This window comes from Lethenteron reissneri, chromosome 46 (genome assembly GCF_015708825.2).
Source record: "Lethenteron reissneri isolate LAM-NWPU_2019-01 chromosome 46, ASM1570882v1, whole genome shotgun sequence".
Lineage (NCBI taxonomy): Eukaryota > Metazoa > Chordata > Hyperoartia > Petromyzontiformes > Petromyzontidae > Lethenteron > Lethenteron reissneri.
This window is the reverse complement of record NC_083824.1, coordinates 2045458-2069520: the sequence shown is the minus strand read 5'-3', so window position 1 is coordinate 2069520 and position 24063 is coordinate 2045458. Positions and strand designations below refer to the sequence as shown.

The 24063-nt window shown below is 51.4% G+C and overlaps 2 protein-coding genes across 2 annotated transcripts in view; both read right to left on the bottom strand.

Annotated features, from left to right (window-relative positions):
- LOC133354245 (CMP-N-acetylneuraminate-poly-alpha-2,8-sialyltransferase-like) overlaps positions 1-5151 on the bottom strand; it is a 41980-nt gene extending 36829 nt beyond the window's left edge. The window contains exon 1 of the mRNA XM_061570944.1: positions 4506-5151. Coding sequence (XP_061426928.1) covers positions 4506-4669 — 164 coding nt within the window. The 5' untranslated portion in view covers positions 4670-5151. The remainder of the gene's footprint in view (positions 1-4505) is intronic.
- Positions 5152-11521: 6370 nt separating this feature from the next.
- Positions 11522-23189, bottom strand: LOC133354043 (solute carrier organic anion transporter family member 3A1-like). The gene is made up of 9 exons (XM_061570590.1): positions 23186-23189; positions 22937-23035; positions 22156-22491; positions 20785-20949; positions 20180-20387; positions 18455-18593; positions 17683-17861; positions 17135-17199; positions 11522-16277 (listed from the first exon to the last, which is right to left on the bottom strand). Exons 1-9 carry the CDS (start codon positions 23187-23189, stop codon positions 15763-15765), a joined length of 1710 nt encoding a protein of 569 aa, XP_061426574.1. The 3' UTR covers positions 11522-15762.
- Between the last annotated feature and the right edge of the window lie 874 nt (positions 23190-24063).

Sequence of the window (24063 nt, the reverse complement as noted above, 5' to 3'; positions counted from 1 at the left end):
ATGCCATCCTTTTCATATTTTAATGAGTCAAGCTTGCAGAACTATAACTGTTATTAAGTCTCCCAGGGTGCATCTGCTGTGCTCTGAACACACTTTTGTGAAGAGATATTTGCAATGCTTGCTGAACACACCTACATATGCGTCACATAAACACCACCTGGGAATTCCAAAATCATTTTCCATTATTAATATTTTATAGGTATACAGTGGCTGTGCATATGGCAAGGTTGACTCCACAAGTCACATATATTCAATCGATGTAGATACACTTTGTGCTCACTAGTCCATTCTCAGCCACAAAGGTTGTTTGTCAATAATATAAAAGTACATGTTTTTATTTTGTATTCAGAAAAGACTCACTGAACCTCGTGACTTCTTTTCAGAAGAGCCCTGCATTGGGGTGTTTGGCAAATTCATTACAAGGAGTGGGAAGAAATGGGAAAATAAAAAAAACATGACTAAGAGGGGAAGAATGTCAAAGGGTCATGAACCCACGAGCTGTAATGCAATCTCATGTGTGAAACCTTACCCATTCACACAGGCTACTATGAAATGATAGGGTCTCGTCCTTCAGAAGACTGCGTAATTCTTCTGCAACACTGCTATGATTGTCAGCAATAAAACACATTTGAGCAGCCTCTAATTTTATGCAAAGTACAATATACTTGACATTAAAACCATCTGACCTCTTGGGGGTACAATTGTAGTGACATAAAATGGGTCACTACGTAGCATAGCGCTGGTTGCTGAGAGAGAAGGGGATCTGCAGTTGCAGCAGCCCTGCCTGACAGCAGGTCCCATGACAAGCTGGAGAGAGAGGGATGTAAGGGAAAGGTTACAGAGGGGGCACGGAGAGAAGCCCGGGAACCCGCTAGTAGGTTCTGGAAAGGGGGCGACGCTGGGGCGGAGCGAGGCCACGCTGGGAGGATAAAAGGGGACCCCAGCGAAGGCTCGCGGCTGTCGCCGTGAGTGGGATCTCCTCATCGTGCTGCTGGAGTCTTCATCGCCGTCTACGTCTTCACCTTCTTGGCGTCATCAGCCAGGCAGTCTGCCAGCTGTCCTGACTGGGGGCTGTAGTTACTTTGTGTGAACTGAGAAGGCTGTTAATAAATAGAGTGCCTCCTACTCCTAGTGTCTTCGAGTCAGTCACTACACAATCATCCCAAAAGACAGATGGGCATGTAGCTCGATGCATCCCTCCTGGTAAGTAGTGTATGGGCTTAGGATAGGCACTCAGTTCAGATAGCTGCCTCAATACTGTTTTAGGGTTGCCAGGAAAATATTTGTTTGAATGCACACGTGCATGCGCCAGGCATGATGTATGTGATTACTTCATAATTTCTGCATACTGCAATGTGTGCATCCTTTACACTGCCATTCGCACTGCAGCAACTCATTTAAACTATTACATTTCCCAAAAGCCGATTATTTCCTATAACATCTTAATAGGACCACAAAAGTGACATTTTGGGTCTATTAACAGCCTTTGTTTAGATTGTGTAAATGTACTGTATTACAGACTGGTTGTTTCCACCGGCCACCGCGTGATGTGTGCCGACTCACACAGCCTCTTGTAACAATACCAACACATCTCCACACATTGGTCATTAGAGAGGCCAGATAGGTACATCCATGCTACTTCTATATGTTCTGTGAACTCTTATCGCCTCTCGATGTTATTGTCAAGAAGCGTCATTGTCCAAAATGTCACCTGTTATATACTTCTTTTCAAGGCAGTGGAATTGGCAAATGTGCCGAATTTTTTTTATCTGTGCGTGTGCACCACTGCCAACGCAAGCGTCATCAAAATGCTTTGTCTAACAAAACAGTAGTGTTGGCTTTACACAAGGAATCGTTTGTTCTTGAAGTGTGCAACTGTGCACGTTTTAATTAAACTTCCACCATGTGTTCTACCCTTTTCTGTAGCTACTCGATCTGCTTATTCTTTGTCTGGTAAAATCTGCAGTAAAAAAAAATAGCAGTACTTTAGCCACAGGGAACCCAGCATGTTTCACACGCACGCCACTGCCATGGTGTTGGATATGGCATTTCATAATATATGCGGGTAGCAAAAAATGTATGAGCTCTTAAATATACAGTAATACATACATTAGGTGTGCCGTGTCAGTGTAAATGCAACACTTAAGCAGAATGTTTTTTATTGTACATTTCATGCAAATTAAGCAGCATCAGCAATGTAAAAAATTCTGCAAATGCCTCAAAAACTGAGCTTAAGGCAGGGAGGGAGTGCTTCATCAGTGGACAGAATAGCTCACGTATATTAAAGATATTTGCGTGAAATAATTCGTTGCTGCAGTTTTATCAATGCAGAATATAGCATTGCATATTCATCTATGCATATGAGTCCCTTTCGTATCTTAAGCATATATAATGCAGTGTTATGGCAGCCTATTAAACTATTAATTACTCTCACACGGAGCTAACCTAATTGCCACATGTCTGCCACCTGGGTTCCAGTCTACTCCATACCCAGTGGCCCATCTCCCAAGATGCCTGTCCTCTTTGTTCTATAGTTTGCATTCGCTCTTCAGCGATTCATCTCCACAATCACATCAGCCATGCCTATGACCAACTCACCAGGCATGTGCCAGACAGCAGTGTAGCAAAACCCATTGTTGTACTCTACGACACTCCCACGTCTATGATCCCCAACTTCCCCACCTTGGTTAAGTCCTCTCGATCAACACCCACTAACAACATGGCGAAAATAAATCCTCATTCATCAATGAATTGACAAATGGGCTTAACATGTTAAATGTATAGCAGATACATATTGTACATTTGATCCACATGGCCAATGGATGGTTATATGAACTCAAATGAAGCAATCATATAACCTGAAATAAGCTGTCTCTCTGGATACTTTAATGACGTTTAAAATCGTATTTTCCTCCCCTTTAAGCAACGGATGGATTTTTATTTCCTTAAGCACGGTAATTACTTCACTGCATTAATAGTGCTTTTATCTGATGACTGTATGACGACAAAATACTAATTGTTATGAGATGCTGTCTTGGGTAGCGGTGCACAAATTACGTAAATGAACATATTCGTCAATATTACTGTGTTGTGGTCTTCAAATGAATGTTTTGTATCATAGGTGACGTTTCAGGCAACGGCCCTTCTTCATAGCACATGTACTTCACAAACGTTGCGTTTAACGCTTAAACGTGTCGATGATTGAATGCAATGGAAAACTCTACACATTAATAGAATACAATACGTCAGCGATACATGGCACTTCATACAATAACGAGCTGGATGAGGGGGGGACATGGAATGCGTTTTAACTCTCCAATCAACACATTTGTCAAGTTTCCCGCATTCGCCAAAGAAGAGTGCTCGTTATTTTAATTTAGTAAATTAAACAATCAAACCCAAGACAAATTTTAAGATGATTCCCTCACTCCCACGTCGTTACGTTTAAAGTTAAGATAAACCTTAGTAAATATTTCACTTCAGAGAATTGAAGAGACCCAATCACACATTTCAGGACATCTGTCAGGAGATTCGTCAATTTAGTAAATTTAAATAATGTATACATTACGTGTAATACATACAGTATGTTTAGTTGCTGGCTGACGACGAATCAATCTTACGCAGAGCTTCATCCTCTCACAATGTTAAGTTCAGATAAATTAAGAGAATCACCTTCAGTCGGTTGTGTGTAAAGTTAAGAGAATTAAGATAATTGCAGAATCCCCATTGATGGCACCGTTTTGTTACATTGAAAGTTAAGAAGCGATTGAAGGGAAATGTCTTCAAAGTTTACGATTAAACTTGGGAGAAATTGAGGATTATTTCCTCACTCATGATTCGTTACGTTTAACGTTAAGAGAATAGTAAGATTAATTGAAGAAATCCTGTCACTCACATTTCGTCACGTCCACGACTTTGCGAGAATTATAATTCCCTCACTCACGTGGCGTTATGTTTAAAGTTAAGAGAAATCTTCTTTAATATTTAACGTCAGATAAGTGAAGAGACCAATCTCACTCACACAGGTCGTTACATTTCTAGTTAAGAAACAAATCTCCTGAAAGTCAACGATTAAACCCAGGACAAATTTTAAGATAATTTCCTCACTCACATTTCGTTACATTTAAAGATAAGATAAATCTCAGTTAATATTCTGAGAATCGAAGAGACCCAATCACACATTTCAGGTGATCTGTCAGGAGATTTGTCAACAATCAAACCCAAGACAATTTTTAAGATCATTCACTCACTCACACGTCGTTCCGTCTAAAGTTAAGATAAATCTTAGTAAATATTTAACTTCAGAGAACTGAAGAGACCCACACATTTCAGGACATCTGTCAAGAGATTTGTCAACAATCAAACCCCAAGACAAATTTTAAGAAAATCCACTCACACACACGTCGTCACGTTTCAATACATATACATTTAAACATCTCATCCGTGTTAATTTAAGAGTATTTAACGGAGTGAAAGATGAGAAGACCCCCCCCCACGCCACTGACCTGGCCGCCGCCCCGGGCCCCTTGCCCCGCCACCTTGAGCCCCCCGGGCCCCCCGGGCGCCTCGCGCCCCCAGGGCCCCCCGCGCCCCCCGGGTCCCGGGCGAGCAGCAGCAGCCCGAGCAGCGAGACGGCGCCTGCCGTCACGAGGTTCGTCCGCATGCGCATGGCGAACACTCATCTCCTCCTCCTCCTGCAGCACCTCCAGCACCACCGCGACACAACTTGAGAGCGGGCTGTCCCAGTCTTTAACGCGACGTTGGTGACGATGATAAAGTCTCTCGGCGTGTCCGGTGTCGCGAATAACGGGGTGCTTACGACGTTCGCGCCCGCCGCTATTGCGTGTGGTGTTTGTTGCGTCTGCTATAGTTATGCGAGGCAAAGGAGGCTGCTTGCACCGAGCAAACGACTTCCTCGACGTGTGTACAATGCCTCGTCAGCTTCTCGTGCGGCTGCTGATGCTGCCACGGGGTTCTTTGTACTCGGCGGGTTGCATCGCCGCCGCGAGGAGAAAAAGGCGGGAACGGAGCGGAGCTCGCGCGGCTCTCTCGCGCGCGCGCCCCCGTGCTGCGCGTGCACCGCTCGCGCGCGCGCCCCCGTGCTGCGCGCGCCCCCGTGCTGCGCGTGCACCGCTCGCGCGCTCGCGCGCCGGGTTCTGTGCAACCGGCGCGCGCGCGCCACCGACCGAGCCACGGGAGGGGGGAGGGGGCACGAGGGGAGTTGGACGGGAGGGGGAGTCTCCGCGAGTTTTGTTCGCGGCTGATTGGTTCGCCTGCAGGTGGTGGGCGGGGGAACTTATGCAAATGAGGAGCATGAGGCGAGCAGCCCGCAGTGGCCCAGGGGCACGTGCACGTCGCGCCATGCGCCGAAGCGGCGGTGCCCCCTTTGTCAATGGGTCGGTGCCGAAAATTCGGTAAACGCGTTGACGCTAAAATCTGTTACAACTTTGAGAGGTTTTTTTGCTGGCCGTTTGACGTTTTGTTCCTTATTGCTCAGAGGTGCTTTTTAAAGGTTATTTTTAATTATCCACTGCTGGATGACGGCCTCTCCCCCCATGCAAGTTCATGTCATGATGGTCAAAGTGACCATACTTCACCACGTTGGTCAGTGCGAGTTGGTGGAGGCGGCCGGCAGACTCGTGGGGACACAGAGGGAGTACAATGGATGTCGCTGTACTGCCCTCTGCTGACCACTACGTGTTCCCGCAAGCCGACACCAACCTGGTTTGTATGGTGGCCCATCCAACAACTAGCCAGGATCAACCCTACTTAGCTTCCTAAATCTGAGTGGCGGGTGTCTTGGTGACAGGCAGAACCGTGGACTTTGACAGAGGAAGGAAACAGCGTCTGAAAGTTACGGAGAAGCACGCATGCCTGATTACTGACCGCATGTACACTTAGGAGACAAATACTGTGAAGAAATTGTGGAGCAGGCGACTCAAACGAGACATCGTTTTGACTCGCCGCCGAAAGTGGTGCTTGCGGGGCAAGACGTCGTGGCTGTAAGAAGGAACGAGGAGGTCCCGATGGACGAGGCTGTTGTTGCCCGTGACCTCACGCCCGTGAGGGTCAACGACGTGGAGATGGATCCACGACACCAGCTCGCGCCCCGGAGTGAGATGCCATTGTGGGAATGGCCTGGGGGAGGCCTTCGTCCAAGTAACTCTCTGACCCAGTGCCCCTACTGGAACATCTGTGAAAAAAGAGCTTTATAGCTCATCTTCTTGGTTCTTTCGGTAAAGTCACGTAGAAGGGAAGTAATACAATGATAAAAATAAAACATAATAAAATAATTCCCTTCTACGTTACTTTACCGAAAGAACCAAGAAGATGAATTCCTGCAGTCACGAAAGCTTTAAATCGAAGCTTTATAGCTCTTCGGATTCCTGCAGTGTGAATCCCGACCGTGAAGCCGCCGTGGCCCCGCGTGCCCGTGGGGGTGAGCACCGCGTGCCCGTGGGGGTGAGCACCGCCCCCGGCGCCTGCCCCGGGGGCTTCTCGCGGAGACGGCCGCCACACGCGGTCGGCGTGAACGCGAGAGCCGCGGCGCCCCTCGGGCGCCATCCCTCGTCGGAGCAGGTCGCGGTGCTTCGGGACTAAGTCGTTTGTTCGCAGATTGAGGACACGGCTTTGTGATAAGCGGAGATCCTTAGCGACAACAAAAACACACAAGCAGACAATACGCCTCCCTATCCATAGTTGTGTCCTCCACAGAGAAGACACGTGCATTTTGAACACGTGCCATCAGCCACACGAGCATTCTGGGGGTGATTTTTGCAGCAACAGCCATCGGTTTAATACGGTAATATGATGGCAGATGGGACGTGTAAATACTATCTTAATGTGGTGAGATAACGATGCAAAGCAAGCGTTTATTTATGTTATTTATATTCTCAACAGGGGCACAAATAATCGCGCGTGTGTTCGGGAGAAATATGAAAGGACAGTTAACATTACCGTGATGGTTATTTTGTACCATGCATTAACTTTCGGATTAATTCATTCACCTTTAAAAATGCAGCCGTAAGTGTGGAGTGGTGGCGCAGTTGTTAGCGCAATGCCCTATGAACCCAGGCACATGAGTTCTGTTCATGACCGTGGTGAACAGCACTGGTGAGTAAACTCACACGGACCAGCATTGGTAAAACAAAAAAAAAACCCGCGTGACTGACACAGGATGGGATGTGGCCTTCATCAAGCAGTGGATTGACCAAGTCTGCAAACTTTTATAGATATACATTTTCAAGTATTGTATTTTACCTGGGACTTGTGTCCCCAAGGTGGCCAATGCGAGTTGGAAGCCACCGCATCGAAGAATATGGAGGAGGATAAAACACAGACTGTGTGACTTTCGCACATTCTCTTGGGGGTGCCGCTGGGGTTGCAACCACGTGTTTAAACGCACCGCGGTGACGTCATTTGAGTGTTCCTGAAATTCGCTTCGAGGTCGATTTATTTGCATTGACGACGGTTCGAGTCACGTTTGATGGCCCTGGGCACACAACCTCGGAAGGGTTTCTTCCGCCTTCACCGAACACTGCCTTGCAACAGAAGCAGAGAATAAGAAGCAGAGATGGCAAGCGAACGAGTTTCGGTGGGAGGGGGCGATGTGATCCCCCCCCACCCCCGATAATCGGCATTTTAGTGACATTCAACAGAGAAGATGCGTTTCATGTTTTTTTCACTACAATAAAATTAATGTAGGGCCTGATTAATGTTTTTTTACTAACACGTAGTTGGCTTTCGCGACAAATACGATGATGTATCATTCTTATTTTTGAGCCAGAACGCGTAAGTAAAAAACGTGTGTGTCGTAAAACCCTCCTCCACGCTTGGTCATCACGTGACGACTTCATTAGTTGGCTGTGTGACGTGGAGCAGCGTGCACGACGCGTCACGTTCTACTCACGCGCTGACCCCCACAATTCGATGATGAATCCCTATTTCGGAGACTAAACTTCTGGGACCGCTAACCCCAAGCTCTTCCCTCCCCCTCCTTTGTAACGGTTCTAGATCCACCTGGACTGTAGGCAAATGTGGTCGTCTTGCGGACGAGGTGTGAGAGCCCACACGGCTGACGAGGGTGGACGAGCTCGGGGGTAGATGGATATTGTCCCTTCAATAAACAAAAACCCTCGCGAGCAGAAACGAGCGATTTGCTGTATGTCAGAGACGCCACTCTCCTTGTTCGGCCAATGTACCGCGGCTCACGAACAAAAACGATCGCAAAGCCATTGGTTGGAAAAAGGCACGTTTATACAACACTAGAAATGGGACACATCAACTCAGGGCCACACAGAGAGAGGAGAGAGAGGCGGGGGGGGGCATGGATGGAGAACGAAATGAAACCGCATTTCTGCACGAGTCAGAACTGGAGTCGCAGAACGGGAGTGCGTACTCGAGATTATCTCACCCGCCACGGCATTTCCATAATTTGAAGTCAACTCGAGTTCTTCACCCGCTGGCCTGTATTTGCACTTAAAAATCTTAGATTGAAAAGCTAATTTCTTTATAACTGCTTTTTGAATTAATTTGTCCTTCCCCCGCACCTCCGACGAGCACAGTTGGCTACGTACGGTGCGAAAGGAGTGCAACACACACGTACATTTCCAACAACATAATTCGTACCGAGTCGAAAATAACACGACCAAGCATGTCAACAACAAGAATGTTAGACTTGAAGCTTTCGTGACTGCAAGGAATCATATTCTTAGGTGTTTTCGGTAAAGTCACGTAGGTAAAACATCAAAATTAATGAAAATAATAAAATAAAATAAAGATCACGACGTTTCAGAGGCAACACAAGTCTCCGTCATCAAACACAAGTCTCCGATGACGGAGACTTGTGTTGCCTCCGAAACGTCGTGATCTTTATTTTATTTTATTATTTTCATTAATTTTGATGTTTTACCTACGTGACTTTACCGAAAACACCTAAGAATATAACAAGAATGTTGTAGGCAGCTGGAACATTTAATGTTATGCATTTAAAGTCATCAATGTGGTCGTGGTATTTGACTCACAAGTATTTCCGATCAAGTCTTGCTCGGAATTATTTCCGGGAAAGGTCTAGCCGTTGAGTAACTCGGAACAATCGTGGACAATTCCTTTAACTCGAGTTCAGGCCAACTCGCTTGGTGCTCGAGCCCAAGCGACTTGGCCTGCCCACAGAAACCGAGGCACGATAAGAGAGACTTTAAGGGGCCCACAACCTATGCCAGCTCACTGCACGCGTGCACAGAGAGCACAGCTACTGCGCCCAGCACCCGAGGTCTCCGTGCACAAGGTGGCTGGTTGGGGGGTTTCACTCTTTAACGACATCGTGACAATGACCTCCAGGATTAACAGAAATACCCCACGGATTTAAAAATAAGAATCCCAATACAGTACCTGCGTTCATGCTCAACCCCATGATAGTGAATGACCTCATCTACACTGCCTGGCCACCGTTTAGGCTTTACAAGGCCAAAGAGATACAGGCGGTGGCTTTTAAATGGTCCTGTCATAAGGATATATAACTGGGAAACATGATGACCAGGCTGCGATTCAAACCATGTACAAAATGGTTTGGAATTCCAATCATGAAAAAATATGTTGCTTGACCAACCCTTGCTCGAACTGGAAGGCAAAATCCAGAAAAAATAAATAGCTCACCACATTCATCACCAGAAATAATAAATAGCTCACCACATTCATCACCAGCAGTGCCTCGTAACGGAAACACACTGTACATATTAGGGTATCAGTTTGGGAAATGAGTTCAAATATTTGCATTTCTGTTGGTAATATTTTCTGACCAGTTCGTTTTCGCTCATTCCATCACTGCAGCATAAACATCAGACTGGAGTCATTGCACTGCTCGAAGGGCAAAGTAATGCATCTCAAGTAGTGCATCTCAAAGCAGTGTGTTAAGAGGAAATGTAAGTCATGCATCTTTAATTCACCACTGCACATTCGGCCCCACCTGATTTACACAACTCAGCTGTCGCGCAGAGAATGTCCCACAGGAGTGGAAAGGCAACCTGACGTCAGATACCTGAAACAAAACCTCTCTTGGTGAGGATGCACACTGCACCTATCATTCCATGGATCAGGTGAGAAGGAAGAGGCATAGCAAGACCTGGTGGCACATGCCATGTGATGCAGCATTTGTGGAGGGTAAGGGTTGGTGGATCAGGTGGGTTTTCTAAATTCCCAAACCCACTGGACTACGAGGCGTGGTCGGTGACGGCAGTACACCGAATGGGATGTGACCCAGTCTGTGTGTGCGTTTTGAGCGTTATCCCCTCATATGCATGCGTTTTCTTCAGGCCATCTGGATTCCTCTCTAATGTAGGAATAATAATAAAACAACACTCTTTAATGGAAATGGACAATCATCCCAATGTCGGACAATCATCCCAATGTCGAACTCTCCTGGAAATGAGCCTTGTGATTCAGAAAATCCTTGCTGTTCAATTAAATGACGTGATAATCGGTGTTAAATAATTGTACGCGTGACCATTAAATTTGTTTGGCTGTGTCGGGTGGTGTAGGGCCCAAAAACACGAATTTGGCCCAGGCCATTACGTGGCCCGCCACAATAATCAATCTTAATATTTGCTGCAAAAACCTCGGTGTTAGGCAAACATCGTAAATATTCAAGTAGATAAACCATTGCCCCATGCAACAAACACTGCTACAGCTCCCATCTCCGGGACCTGAGCGACCTCTGCTCAGCACTAATTACCAGGCAAGCCCCACGTGCACGATGGGCACTCGTACATTGGTTGAGTGTGCGAGACGGCAACACCGAGGCTATGCTGTTACATGCGCACTGGCCCAGCCGTGGAACCGAGGCAGCGTCATTGCCGGACGTGTCCCGGGTGCATGCGTGTCCTGCGCGCTGCAAATGAGACAACAACAACAACAAACATCATCCAGGATGCGCTCCTCACGAGAATGCCGGTGCTATCCAAATGCCTCACCAGCCCACTTTGAGTGCACATTTATTGTCAAGGACAGGGTGAGCTCAAAATTGATTTAGTGAAACGACAATGATGGATTATTAAATATTTTTGGTCTTAAAGAAAAATAAAGAATCTCTATGCTAAGTTTGTAAGCGAATCAAATATTGATGCAAGTGAAAATTGTTTGGCATTTCTTCGCGACCCAACAATGATTTAAAACGGGATACATTTTCCCAAGAAACTCTCTGTTGTGTGATCGAAATTAACCATTCTCGACTGAGCTAGAGCAACCGTGGGTCATTTATTGTTTGATTGGGTATCATTCCTACACACACGCACATATGCAATGCTACAGCAAGACCTCAAACATTATTTACTACTTACATGACTTCATAATGTAATATTATGAATTAGATTTTGTGCCGGATGCAGATGGAAATGTGGCACTACATATCCATGAACGTGAATGTTATGAAGCCATGTTTATTATACGCAGTCTAAATGTGCCATCTGTTTCCGCCCCAAAACAATATTTAGTAACAGGAACACATTTTTAGCAAGACACAACACAATATGATCTTCAAGTTTTATATACGTTACATCATATTTACAACAACAAAAAACACATTCGGATATACAGCGGGTTTTATAATTCTTTGTTCAAACTACAGGCTGTAAGTTTTACCAACTTTTTGTTTGTTTGTTAATGGCCGTGTATAAAAATAATCCTCGGCAAAATTCTGGAATCTGAAACGAAGGTGAAGATGCAGCGTTGGCTTGTGATTCATGATGACGATAACAAACATGTTCTCTGAGAAAGCTCCATGGTTACGAAAAAAGAAAAGTGTGAAATTTAAAACACATCCCTCTTCACAGTACACAAGTAAAAATAGATTCTTACAAGCGATCAGTCGCTCTACGTTATTGTTACTTTGAAATTAAATTCACTTAATATACAAACCTGTGTGCTGGACACATAAACCACCTAGAAAAATACTCACTTTTTTTGGCTACACAGCAACTTTTATTCGTTTTTTCAAGTGGTATAGGAATGTGTTTTAAAATCGATGCAGATTTCACTCAGCCTTAACTGTTTGCAACTCCACAATTTGCAGAGACATTAAGATCTGACAATCGTACTGGAATAATCATACTGACGGAGGGTGTCCTCTATGTAAAGACTGGACCCTGCCACGGGAATGTGGAATTTGGAGCCGCCAACGTAAACTGAGCACCACCCAGATTCCCTTCTTGACGAATGTTCAACTTCTCGAGAGATCTTTCGCGAAGAACTCACCGATGTCTCCATCGTGAAACCACGGGGGGGTAAAAATCGCAAGGCTACGGAGTTATCCTCCTGCATGACGGCAATCTGGCACTATATGTATACATGTGTACGTTTTGTTCATCACGCATCTCGACAATCGTAGAAGAATGTTGGCTGACAAAACGAATGAGCAGAGAGTTTGAATAAAAGTTGACCCGCGCGGGCCCTGCTATATGGAGCGTAGCGTTGCATGCGACAAAAAACTCTGCGACTCTTGAGAAAGGAAGAGGCATACGACGACTGAAAGCCTTGACAAGGGGCTTGTGGGGTCCAATGGAGATTTTTTGTTACAATTTTATTTACCAGGTACTGAACTGCCACGTGGCTGTTTTTAAGAAGTAGCCTGGCTACCACGAATGATAGCTCAGCGAAGTGGCTTATCAACGCGTGGACATGTATTGAAGCCAAATACTCTAAATGCGTGACGTTCAGTCTAAATGTGGGGAGAAATAAAATCCATGCGACCACGGGGAGAACATGCAAACTCCGAATATACAGCAGGCGTCAGGGCCAGGATTGGGACCAGGATCGAACCCACGACCTCCTGTATACCAGGCGAGGGAGTTAACATCTCGCCACCGTGGAGCCCCCTGAGTCGGATGGAGAAAAATGGTGAATGGTCTAAGTTCAAGAGCAGGTTCGGGAGGAGAGAAGCCTCAGAACGATGCAGAAAATAAATATGCGGTTTGGACACAAGCTCAGAGGTGCGCACTTCACGATGAGTGGTCTGTAAAAAAAAAGATGCTGGTAAATAGGCGAGAGACAGGAGAATGAAGATGAGCTTCATAGCTTGAAAGAAGAAAGCTCAAAATCGGACAATGATGGAGGGAGTTTGAACCGAGGACCCGCAGAAATAACGAAGAAAGATGCAAGCTAAGCCACCAATGCCCTCTAGTGTAGAGTAAAGGAATTGTTGTTTTGTTTAATTGTAACTTGCAGTGCACATTTTGCTTTCCTTGAAATCAACAGAGTGCCCCGGGAAAACCTACGCATAGGTGGACAACACTGTCAGAAACTTGCTGGCGGGGGGGGGGCATAATCTCATAATCAAAGTCTAAACACACGTTCTAAATCTACTGCAAACACCGGGTGGGTTTTTTGTTAAATTCATTCTCTAAACCTCTGCGATCCATCAACGACACCACAGAACCACCCGCAACCAGCATTCAGGAATTGGCCGATGCTGCGTGCTATATTTACCTCGTTTTTTTCCATTGGCACATCTGACCCGAGCCAGTCCGGAACCGTCACGGTACGGTGGGGTTTTCCACTGGCTGCCGAGCCGAGCCGGAACCAAAGCGTGATACGCTGGCCTCACAAGAAGACATCTGGATCTGGCTCGGGGCCAAGCAAGGCACGTGATGTCATCACACTTGAAGAAGCTCGACAAACTAGGGTCCAGCTGGTCAGAGTGAGTCGGAAGCGAGAAGATGCGTCTGAGTTTCGTGACTGTGTATGTGTGCGATCGTGTATGTGTGATCGTGTATGTGTGTGATCGTGTATGTGTGTGATTGTGTATATCTGCGTATGTGGGGAGCGGCAATGCAGCGGTTGGCGCGCTGCGCTACGAACCCGGCGACTCGAGTTCGATTGCCGCTCATGGCCAACACCGGTGACAATTATCTGAACCGGTCCCGGTCCTCCCCTAGGTCGACTCAAACTAACCTGGTGCAGTGTGTAAACATCGCTACTCGGGAGACAAAGGCTGCCGGGCGTGGTGTTGGCCACCCACCCCCTCGTGTGCCACAGTGCCGGCCTTCATAGGTGCTGCTCGCTAACAGCACTTGCTCCAACAGTCTGTTGAGGCTATACGGGGGATATTTGTCTTACCTGCGTGTGTGATGTGTGCGCGTGAGCGTGTATCCACCACGTGATCCGCGTGTGACAACAGCGGCACGGCTCGGCTTCTGCGGTGGACAAAAAAGATAACCGGCGACTCCCGAGTCACCGGTTATCGCTGGGCCGTGTCGGCACGGCCCCCGGCTCGAAACGGATGTGCCAAGTGGAAAAGGAGAGAGGTACTTCTTTCTTTCGTTCTGAGGAACCCAAGCTGTGACAATTACAACTAACGTCTCACGCTTGCTGCAACCGACGGTGCAGCTGGCAATACTGACTTCCGTTGTTTTCTCCGTAGCACGCGTGCACGCGCACACGTACGCACATGCGCACGCACACGCATGCATGCAGGCGCACGCGCACGCGTGCTGGTGTGGCACAACTGCACGTCAAGACAACAAAAACGCACGTGCGCCACCACATTTTTGCGACGGCAGAGGTGGCGACGCACGGGTTTAAAGGAAAAAGGAAAACAGTTGGGCATCGTAATCAAGAGTCTGAGCTTGAGTCGCTGTTAAGTCGTGGTCACTCACTTGCGATTGTGACCACAAACACAAGGCACCCAATGTTCGAACGTAAGTACTGATTAACACAACCGTGATGTCGGCGTTGTAACATGTAGACCCATCTCGCCACTGCTAACCGCGATGGTTGATGGTGTTTTTGGCTTGGGGTACTCACAACAATGATGACTAGCTCGGTAATGACACAGACACCTATGTACACGTTTTCGAGAATCAAATAAAAATCATTCATTTAGCTGCATTTCAGTATATATATCTTCAGCACTTTATACAGGAATTCTGTTTTCCTTTTTGCGAAAGTCACTTTTAAAAAAATATTTGAAAGTGCTTTTTCAGTAGAAATGTATTATCGCATAGCGATATAAATCAGCATTGTCACATGTCGCCGTGCTGTGCAAGTGTTGTGCGATATTTGGTGTTTGTGCGCATTTATATATTTTTAACAATTTTGCGTTCTTACACCATGTATGCGCTTTCACACGTGCCGGGGAAAGGGACACTCAGTGGCACTGCCACGCTCTCTCCCCGCCGTCACGACGCTCGCGTGCTCAAACGCTTCCCCCACCTCCCGCTCGCACGCAATTTCGCACGTCCCCACTGCACGTTCAACCCCGCGCGTCGTCGACACACCGTCTCCATCCGTGAGGCACTGTGAGGCGCACCGGCGTGGCGCCGTCGCGGTCGCTCCCCCGAAACAACCGCAGCAGTCTGTGCCCGCCCCCCCGCCCCCCCCCACCCCCCCCCCCCCCCAATGCCGCCCGGCGCCTTCCGTGGAAAAACCTGTCGAGGCCGGAGGGCAGCCTCGATGGCCGATCGAGCGCTTACGTGCTCGAGCGATTGCGCGCTCGCCAACGCTACCGATTCGCAGGGGTCGGCTGCCAATTCAGACCCTTTCACACGCGCACGCCGAGTTTGCAGAGCTAATCGTGTCGCTTTTTTTCCCCGACTTTTAAAATCGGCGTGCGGTGAAAAGAGTTTGGAGGGCGGCAGCCCACCGCTTGGGATCGGGAGGGTTGGCCCGCGCGCGACGGAGCATCGGCACCTTCGCGACGAGCGTGGCGAGACAGCAGCCGCGGCGGGGCTCTCGGGGTGGCGAACCGCGGGGTCCGTCGCGCCGGCCCCGACCCTACAGCACGGTCTCCATGTTCTCGCAGAGCTCGCGATCGTCCAGGCTGTAGACGAACTTTGCCCTCGGCCCGCCGGGCCTCCCGCCCGCCGACAGAGGGGACGCCGGCCCGGCCGCCCAGCCCCGTTCGGCCGCTCCGTCGCCCGGACCGGACGGGCCGAACGCGGCCGCGCCCGGCACCGGAGCCGTCGCCGCGGCCGCCGCGGCTGCCGCGGCTGCCGCGGTCGCGGCAGCCGCCGCCGACCCGGCCGCTCCGTTGGCGCCGCCGGAGTGGAGGTAGCGCGCCGGCGAGCAGCGCAGGCAGGCCCACGTGGCGGCGTAGAGCAGGAAGGCGGTGGCCTTGAGCGCCACGGCCAGGATGACGTAGATGCGGCGGTAGGACTCGCTGTCGTAGAGGGCGCAGGCGCCGCGGCTGCCCTTGGCGAGGACGGCGCCCGTGCGCGAGCACGGCTCGGACCAGCGCACGCACGTCATGTCGATGGCGATGCCGAAGATGAGCGGCGGCGGAATGAACCCTGGGGGGAGGAGGCGGGAGGACGGCGGTGAAAGAGTCGTCGATTTTGTCGTTAATTAGCCGATTTATTTTTCTACCGCACAGGGGTCCGCGGGCGTGCTGTGGTAACTCTCCGACGAGTTTCAGAGACACCCACCGCGACGTTCAACAAAACGTTTTCGGCGTAGACCCAAAAACGCAGCGGAGGAGAACAAAGCTCTTTCATTTATTTTTGCTCCAAACACCGATCGCGACGCGGACCATGCGACGTCACGACACCGCGGAGTTGTCGGTTCTGAACACTCGCGGCCAACGGTGTCCTCGAAGGCGACGACATGAAACCGCTTCGCTCGGCCTCTTTATCCAGACGAGCCAAGCGTGGGGGCGTGCGCCGAGAGGGCGCGGAGCAGCAGCCGCCTTCCGGCGTCAATTCCTAAGGGGCCCTCCCGGTAACGTCTCCCCCAGGCGCAGTCACGTTCCCAAGTCTCGCGGAAGAAACGGGCGAAAAGGATGCAGTCAGAGGAGGCCCGAGGCAAGCCCTTCAGCAGGCCCTGCACCAAGAGTGCCCGAAAGCATCGGAATGCACTTTAAGAGAATTACGTGGCATCAGGGATTTCACCGAGCACCGTTGTGACGTTGTAATTGTACGTCACAACCGTTAAATAGGACGGCCCAGTAAGCCCCCAACGTTGGACGAAGGTTGATTGACATGTGGGCTGGAACCGCTGGACCAACGTTGGCCCGACCTTGGTGCCGATGTTCCACGGCTACTGAGAAGGGCGGCCTCATTTCATTCCTTGAGCCAGAACTCACGCCGCCGACGGCGTGTGCCCACGTGCGTGCGTGCGTGCCCACGTGCGTGTGTGAGCGAGGACTTACCCAGGAGGCGTATGAGAAGGAACTGCACCCCCAGCGCGTACGACTTGAGCTCCGGACTCACGGTTCTGAGAGCGCCGCACGACGAAGGCCAACGGAGAGTTTGGTCACCAACGGCCGGTGCCACGTGTGGGTGGGGGGGGGCGGGGGCCGTTCAACGGACACAGACATCACCGTGAGCCGTGCGTGCAGCGACCAGTTGGGATAGAGTGGCAAGCATCCTGCTGGAAGACCGCAGAGCTTGGCCGATTTTGGTGGCGCCGGTTTTGGCCGCCTTCCCACCGACCCCGCTTGCACGCGTTACAAATTGCGCCTCGAGACAAAATAACAAAATGTACGTGACAAGTTGCACACACGTGATCACTCAGGGGTGAACTCGGCTTTTTGAAAACGAATTTCTTTAGAACTGCCTTTTTTTGTTTACTTTGTTGTCCTTGCATTTAGACTCCAGATAAAGCGGGAGTTCTTCCCGATATATTTGGACGGTGGCCCTGTGGCCCAGCCGGGCCCCGGCGCGGTTCCTGCCGGGGGTCCTGGCGGAAGGCGCTCACCTGATGAGTATCATGATGGCCGGCGTCTGCGCCATGGCGCCGATGAGGCTGCTGACGCAGACCATGGCGAGGAAGGTGGGGAACACTCGCTGGCACTCGGGGTTCGGGCAGCGGCCCGGCACGGCGCTCTCCGCTCGCCCTCCCTCGCTCGCGAACACGCACAGACACTCCGACATGTTCTACGGGGGAAAGGGGGGGAAGAAATGCACGCAGGCACGGTACAGGTACGGCACGCGGCGGGCGGGCGGGCGGCCGGGCGGGCGGGCGAGGTTGCGCTGCAATAAGTGGCAACGCTCGTGCCTCACGGCAAGATGGGCCTGGGGTTTGGTGCCCGGCTCGGGCGCCTCTGTGTGTTGAATTGCAATGTTCCTCGCCCTGTTCTGCAGAGAATGTGTGTGTTGAAGGCTACATAAGGGACCCGAGTTTCTATGACACACACAACAAACAAAGATCCGCCAGTATAGCCTTAACAGACTTTTGGAGCAAGTGCTGCTAGCGAGCACCTATGAAGGCAGGCATGGCACAAAAGGAGGTGAGTGGCCAACACCACGCCCGGCTGCCTTAGTACTCATTTTAGACGACTTAGGGGAGGCCTAAGAATGGTTCAGATATTTGGCACTGACGTTGGCCGTGAGCAGGAATCGAAATCGTGTCACCAGGTTTGTAGCGCAGCGCGCTAACCGCTATCCTACCGTTCCCCACACAACACACGCACGCACGTGCCCGCACACGCACGCACGTGCCCGCACACGCACACGTGCAAGTAACGCACCCCAGACAAGCAGCCGGCGTAGCAGGGTGAGAGGTACGTGATGCCGTCGGAGCCGCACACGGGGCTGTACGCTCCGGCCGTACAGCCACACTCCAGGTTACACGGCGCGTACGGGTCCAGGGGCCAATCCCCATCCGACCTGAAACACACAGGCACACGCACACACACAATCACACGTGCACACACACACACGTGCACACACAAACACGTGCGCACACACACACACACATGCACACACACATGCATGCACACACGCGCGCACATAAACATACACATGCACGCACACACATGTGCACACACACATGCACACACACATGCGTGCACACACGCGCGCACATAAACATACACATGCACGCACACACACGTGCACACACACATGCACACACACATGCGTGCACACACGCGCGCACATAAACATACACATGCACGCACATGCAGGAGCGCCGTGGGTAGAGCCTCGCCGTCCGGACAAGTCAAAGACAATCGGTTGTTGGACAAAGTTTCGTTTCAAGTTTCCTTTGTTGAGCCAGGTGAGAACTCAAGCGACCAGGATGAGTCTCATTTACGAGGGTGACCTGGGGGTCATCGGTCTGCCAGTAGGGGCCGATGACTGCCCTCGACAATCCCAATTGAGTCATTTACAATTTAGACGATTTGGACCGTGACGCCGGCACGCCATCGCCGACTCCTGCGAATGGCCGGGATCTTTAACGTCCACCGTGAGTGAAGCGGACGGCGTGTGGCATCTGCAAGATCCGACACCGTGTCTGTCCGGTGCTCACCGAGCTGCATGGCCTTCCGGTTGCCGAACGAGTTCATCGCAAGGTCGTGCTCCGTACACACAAAGTGCCACAAATGAGCCGCTATAAACCTTGCCGATTTCGTCAAAGAGCATAAAGCATCACGCAAGCCGTCGTACAAAGACGCTCACCGCACTTCTGCGGCCGTCTGGAACGCTCTTCCTTCCGATATCAGGAAGCCACTGGAGCTTTGCACTTTTAAACCCCCTAGATTGAAAACTCTTTTCTTGAGAACTGCTTTCTGTGTTAAGCTTGTTGTCCTTGCCCCCGCATCTCCGATTAGCATGGTTGGCTACGTACGGTGCAAAACAAGTTAAACGTACACACGGCACGTACATTTTTACGGTTGTTGCACTGCAGTAATAATCGGGCCGCCCACTGAATTCGAACGGTGAACAAGCGGCGAACGCGCGTCCCGCAATCGTCTAAATCAATCGGCGGATCGTCGGGCGGTTTAGAATCGGCTTAGGACCGCCACGGGTGGAGCACCTGCCGACCGCGTGACGCGGTGGTGGTGAGGTGGCCCCAGAAGATGGCGCCACCGAACCACTTCTGGGGTCGCTTCAAAGAGGGTCAATCGTCACTGAAATGCAAATATCGGTGGGACTTTTATTGAGCGGCCAATGGTGATGGGCCTGAGAACATCAAGCACGCTCTAGGGAGGTGCTCTGCATGGCGCGCGATCCGTATGCATGTACGTACGTTGAACTTCTTTCACACCGTACGTAACCGCGCTAATCGGAGGTGCCGGGGAAGGACAACAAACTAAACACAAAAAAGCAATTCTGAAGATATTTGCACAGCTCCGGTGTGACTGAAAGCGCCACGCGATGCGGCGACCGTCTTTGTTCGACGGCGAGCAGCCAAAAGCAGCCGCTGCTGCGAGGACGATCGGAGTTGGCGTGTTCGCTCGCTCGCTCCCTACTCGTTGAAGACGTTGGCGTAGCGCGTGGTGACGCCGGCCACGGGCCCCGTGCCGCAGCCCAGGAACATGAAGGAGACGTAGCAGGCCGTGGACACCAGGTTGACCATGAGGGCGGTGCGCGCCGCGCCCAGGGGCGTGAGCGAGAGGCGGCGCACGATCAGCCCTCCCAGCAGGATGCCCAGACACGCGCACGGGATCGCCGTCATCGCTGGGCAGGGGGTGGACGCGGGGTGGCGACACGCGGACGTTACAAACGGCGCCCCGCATCCCACGTCCACGCAGCGTCAACGCCGACGACGTCACCGCCACGCGTGTTCTAGTGGAATGCGTGGACTGCTCCACTCAGCTACCCCAACACAACCACGCGTGTTCTAGTGGAATGAGTGGATTACTCCACTCAGCTACCCCGACACAACCACGCGTGTTCTAGTGGAATGAGTGGACTGCTCCACTCAGCTACCCAGACACAACCACACGTGTTCTAGTGGAATGAGTGGACTGCTCCACTCAGCTACCCCGACACAACCACACGTGTTCTAGTGGAACCAGCGGGCTGCTCCACGTGAGAGGAGGATGAGGAGGAGGAGATGACCGGCTGGACTTACCGAGCAGCTGGTTGGCGTAGGAGGCGGTGAGGTTGTACTGCCGCTCCAGGTACTTCCCCAGGAAGGCGGCGAAGCCGGCGATGACGGCGATCTCGGCGCAGGCGGCCAGCACGATGCAGGTGAACACCGGGTTCCGCAGCAGAGTGCGCGTCGCCCTGGGGATCACTGCGTGCCGCCAACACAAAGATCCCCCCGGCGAGTCGACTTATGACCGGTTCAGATATTCGCCGCTGTTACTGCATTGATCACGAGCGTGGAATTTTACTCGGGTAGCCGGGTTCATAGTGCAGAGCGCTAACCACCGCACATCGCTGCGCTAGCACAGGTGCATATTGGACCTGATCACTCGCTGGGAGGAGGTCACGGGGCAGGGCTCAGGTGTCACGGGATAATTGACGAAACCAGTCCAGTGGTGGCTTTTCCAAGCCTCCTTCACAGAGCCCGAATGAAAATAAGTCTGAGAGAATCTAAATGGACACGCGTGGTGTTTTGTGCAGGCATTGGTGCCAAGACATTGAACTCTCGCTGCTGTTGAGAATTTCGTCGCAGGCAGCTAACTGCAACCCAGACTCGAACACCAGAACCAAGCGGAGTCGGTTCAGCGCGAGCCTCGCGACTCACCCGGGCCACCTCCGCCCCCCCTCCCCCGACCCCCCCCCCCCCCACCCACCGCCGAGTGTTGTTGCGTTCATCTCGCGTCGTTTGAATCACTCGGCCAGGCAGGTGCCGGCAACAAATCGCCAAAATAAAAGCATTGGCACGTTCGAGATTCGTGCCACTCCTTACAGCGCGAGACAAATGCGGAGGAAGGCGGCGGCGTTTCTGTTGACGCGGTCTTTCAAAACAACTTTTAAACAATGTTTAACTTTACCAGGTAAGGTCCTCTGAGCTGTGTAGCTCTTTTTTCAGAGACGACCCGGCTATCACAAATGACAGCTCAACGAAGTGGACATTCATAGCAGCAGCCAAAGACTCTAAGCGCGTGTTTTCTAAACGTGGAGAGAAAAACCGGAGCACCCAGAGAAAAAATCCACGTGAGAGACACGCAAACTCCACGGATTCAGGCATCGGGATGAAAGCCACGACCTCCTGTATACCAGGCGAGGGAGTTACCATCTCGCTACCGTAGCGTCCTCTCTGCAGCAATTCTGCAGGACAGGGCGATGTTGCTGATGCCGCGCGCAATTTCCCATGTCAGAATTATGCGGACAAATTTTCGAATTTGACAAAATTTACACCACGCCCCCCGGGCACGCAACGGCCTACGACGACAAGGACGCTTCTTCGCCTCTGGGTACGAAGCCGCCGTTAACCGCCGTTAACCGCCGTTAACCGCCGTTAACCGCCGTTAACCGCTGCACGGCGCTTCACCTCTCAAGTGGCGGCAACACGACAACGCCTCCCGCCCGTTGCCCGGGGTAATCACGCTGCCGTTTGCCGTCTTGGGGGTCAGAGGCGCCGCCAGGGGTCGGAGGGCGGCGCGATCCGAGTGGCCGGCAACGACGGCGCCGGGCGGCGGCGGCAGCAGCATCGGCGGCGGCGGCAGCGAGGGCAGCAGCTCGGGCGTGCAGTGCGGCGGGCGGGCGAGCGAGCGTGGGAAGCCGAACATGAAGAGCGAGGAGACGAAGAGGAGCACGGCGCAGAGGAGGAAGCCGGCCCACCACGCGCCGATCCAGCGCGGGTCTTCCGGGGTCAGGTCCAGCTTGCCTGTGCGGTGGGGGGTGAGAGTGTTTGTGTGTCGAAGGTGGAGGCGGGGAACGAACACGAGGGGCGACGGTCACGGCAAAAATTCCTTGGCTTCTGAAGTGCCGGCCTGAGGCCACGATTGGCATTGGCCTCGGCCCGAGGGGGCTCTCGGCCTTGGCTTTGTCTCGGGCCCTCTATTGCTTGGCCTTGCCTCGGCCCAAGGGCTTGGAGGACTTGGATCGTGTTCCACTGCTGGTACCAAACAATTTTTAAACGAAGCTATTTTTGTTTTACCAGGTAAGGCCCGCTGAGCTGCGTAGCTCTTTTTTGAGGAGCGACCTGGCCACAAATAACAGCTCGACGAAGTGGCTCATCACGTGGAGCAGCGGGCACCAGTCAAACCGGTCACGGGTCGTCTCTCGCGACGATAACCTTCACAGAGTGTCTGAATGTCGAGCGGGCTCACTCGTGTTGATGAAGATGGCGTCCACGTAAATGCGCGTGAACACGGAGCCCAGCATGAAGCCGCACGCCGGGCCGAACACCAGCGTGGTGAACACGATGCCTGCGGACAAACAGAGAAGCAGTGGTCAGTTGCTCCGTCAGCGAGCTCCTGTTAAGGCCGGCACGTCACAGCCCTGGCGTTTCGCGGTGCGAGCACGTGCCGCCAATGTCCACCCAACGAATTATCATCAACCGCACGGTACAACGTCACACATCTGAGCGTCACGTATCGGCCCTGACCAATTATGTTTGTGAACACCCGTGCTACAGGTGTTCACAAATCCCAACTTTTTCCACAACAGCAACAAAACTCAACACACTCGTCAATGAAAGGGGGAAAAAAACTAGATAAATACAAATAGACGATGTTTTCGGGCGAATGCCCTTCTCCACGGCACGTGTTTTCACGCGCAGTAAATTTGCGTTCCTAATCTCGCGGAAAATCGCCGACTTCGGACGGCACGGCGGCGCGTTTCCCCCGCAGCCAATGCTGCTGCCTCTCTCACTCTGTCGCGCTCTCACTCGCTGTCTCTCTCACTCTCTCGCTCTCTCTCTGTCTCTCTGTCTCTCTCTCGCTGTCTCTCTCTCTCACCCTCCTTTTCACCTTCTAACGTGCACAGTCGTGGGGTGTGGCGTGCACGACGACCACCACGTGAAGTTTTTTTGTGGATGGTGCGTCTAGCGCCACGTGCTGTAGCGCGTTTTTTTTATTGTGTTTGGTTATTTTGTTGCTGGTGACTTTGTGTTTCGTATCGAAATTGCCTCCAGTGCTGTTGCTTCTGGCGGCAATAAAAGTGGTTTAAAAGTCAAAGTTTCGTTCGCTCTCTTGCTCTCTCTCGCTGGCTCTCTCTCGCTCTCTCTCTCTCTCACACTCTCTCTCCGTCACTCTCTCCAGAAATGTGCACGGCAGGGCGGCAGCAGCTGCCAATCTCTCACAATGTCCACACGTCCGACCTTTCCACGGTTCCCCCCGGCGAGATCGACGCTGGACAACTGAAACCACGCGATGACGATGAGCCATCTTAAATGAGCTATCACTTGTGATTAGCAGGTCACTTTTGAAAAAGCTAAGAGCTCAATGGGCTTCAT

Coding starts and splice junctions, on each gene's coding strand:
- LOC133354043 (XM_061570590.1), bottom strand. Junction 20,950..22,155: donor GTGTTGCCGCCACTTGAGAG/GTGAAGCGCCGT, acceptor GGCGGCACGCAG/TGATCCCCAGGGCGACGCGC. Junction 17,200..17,682: donor GCCATCATGATACTCATCAG/GTGAGCGCCTTC, acceptor CGGCGCTCTCAG/AACCGTGAGTCCGGAGCTCA.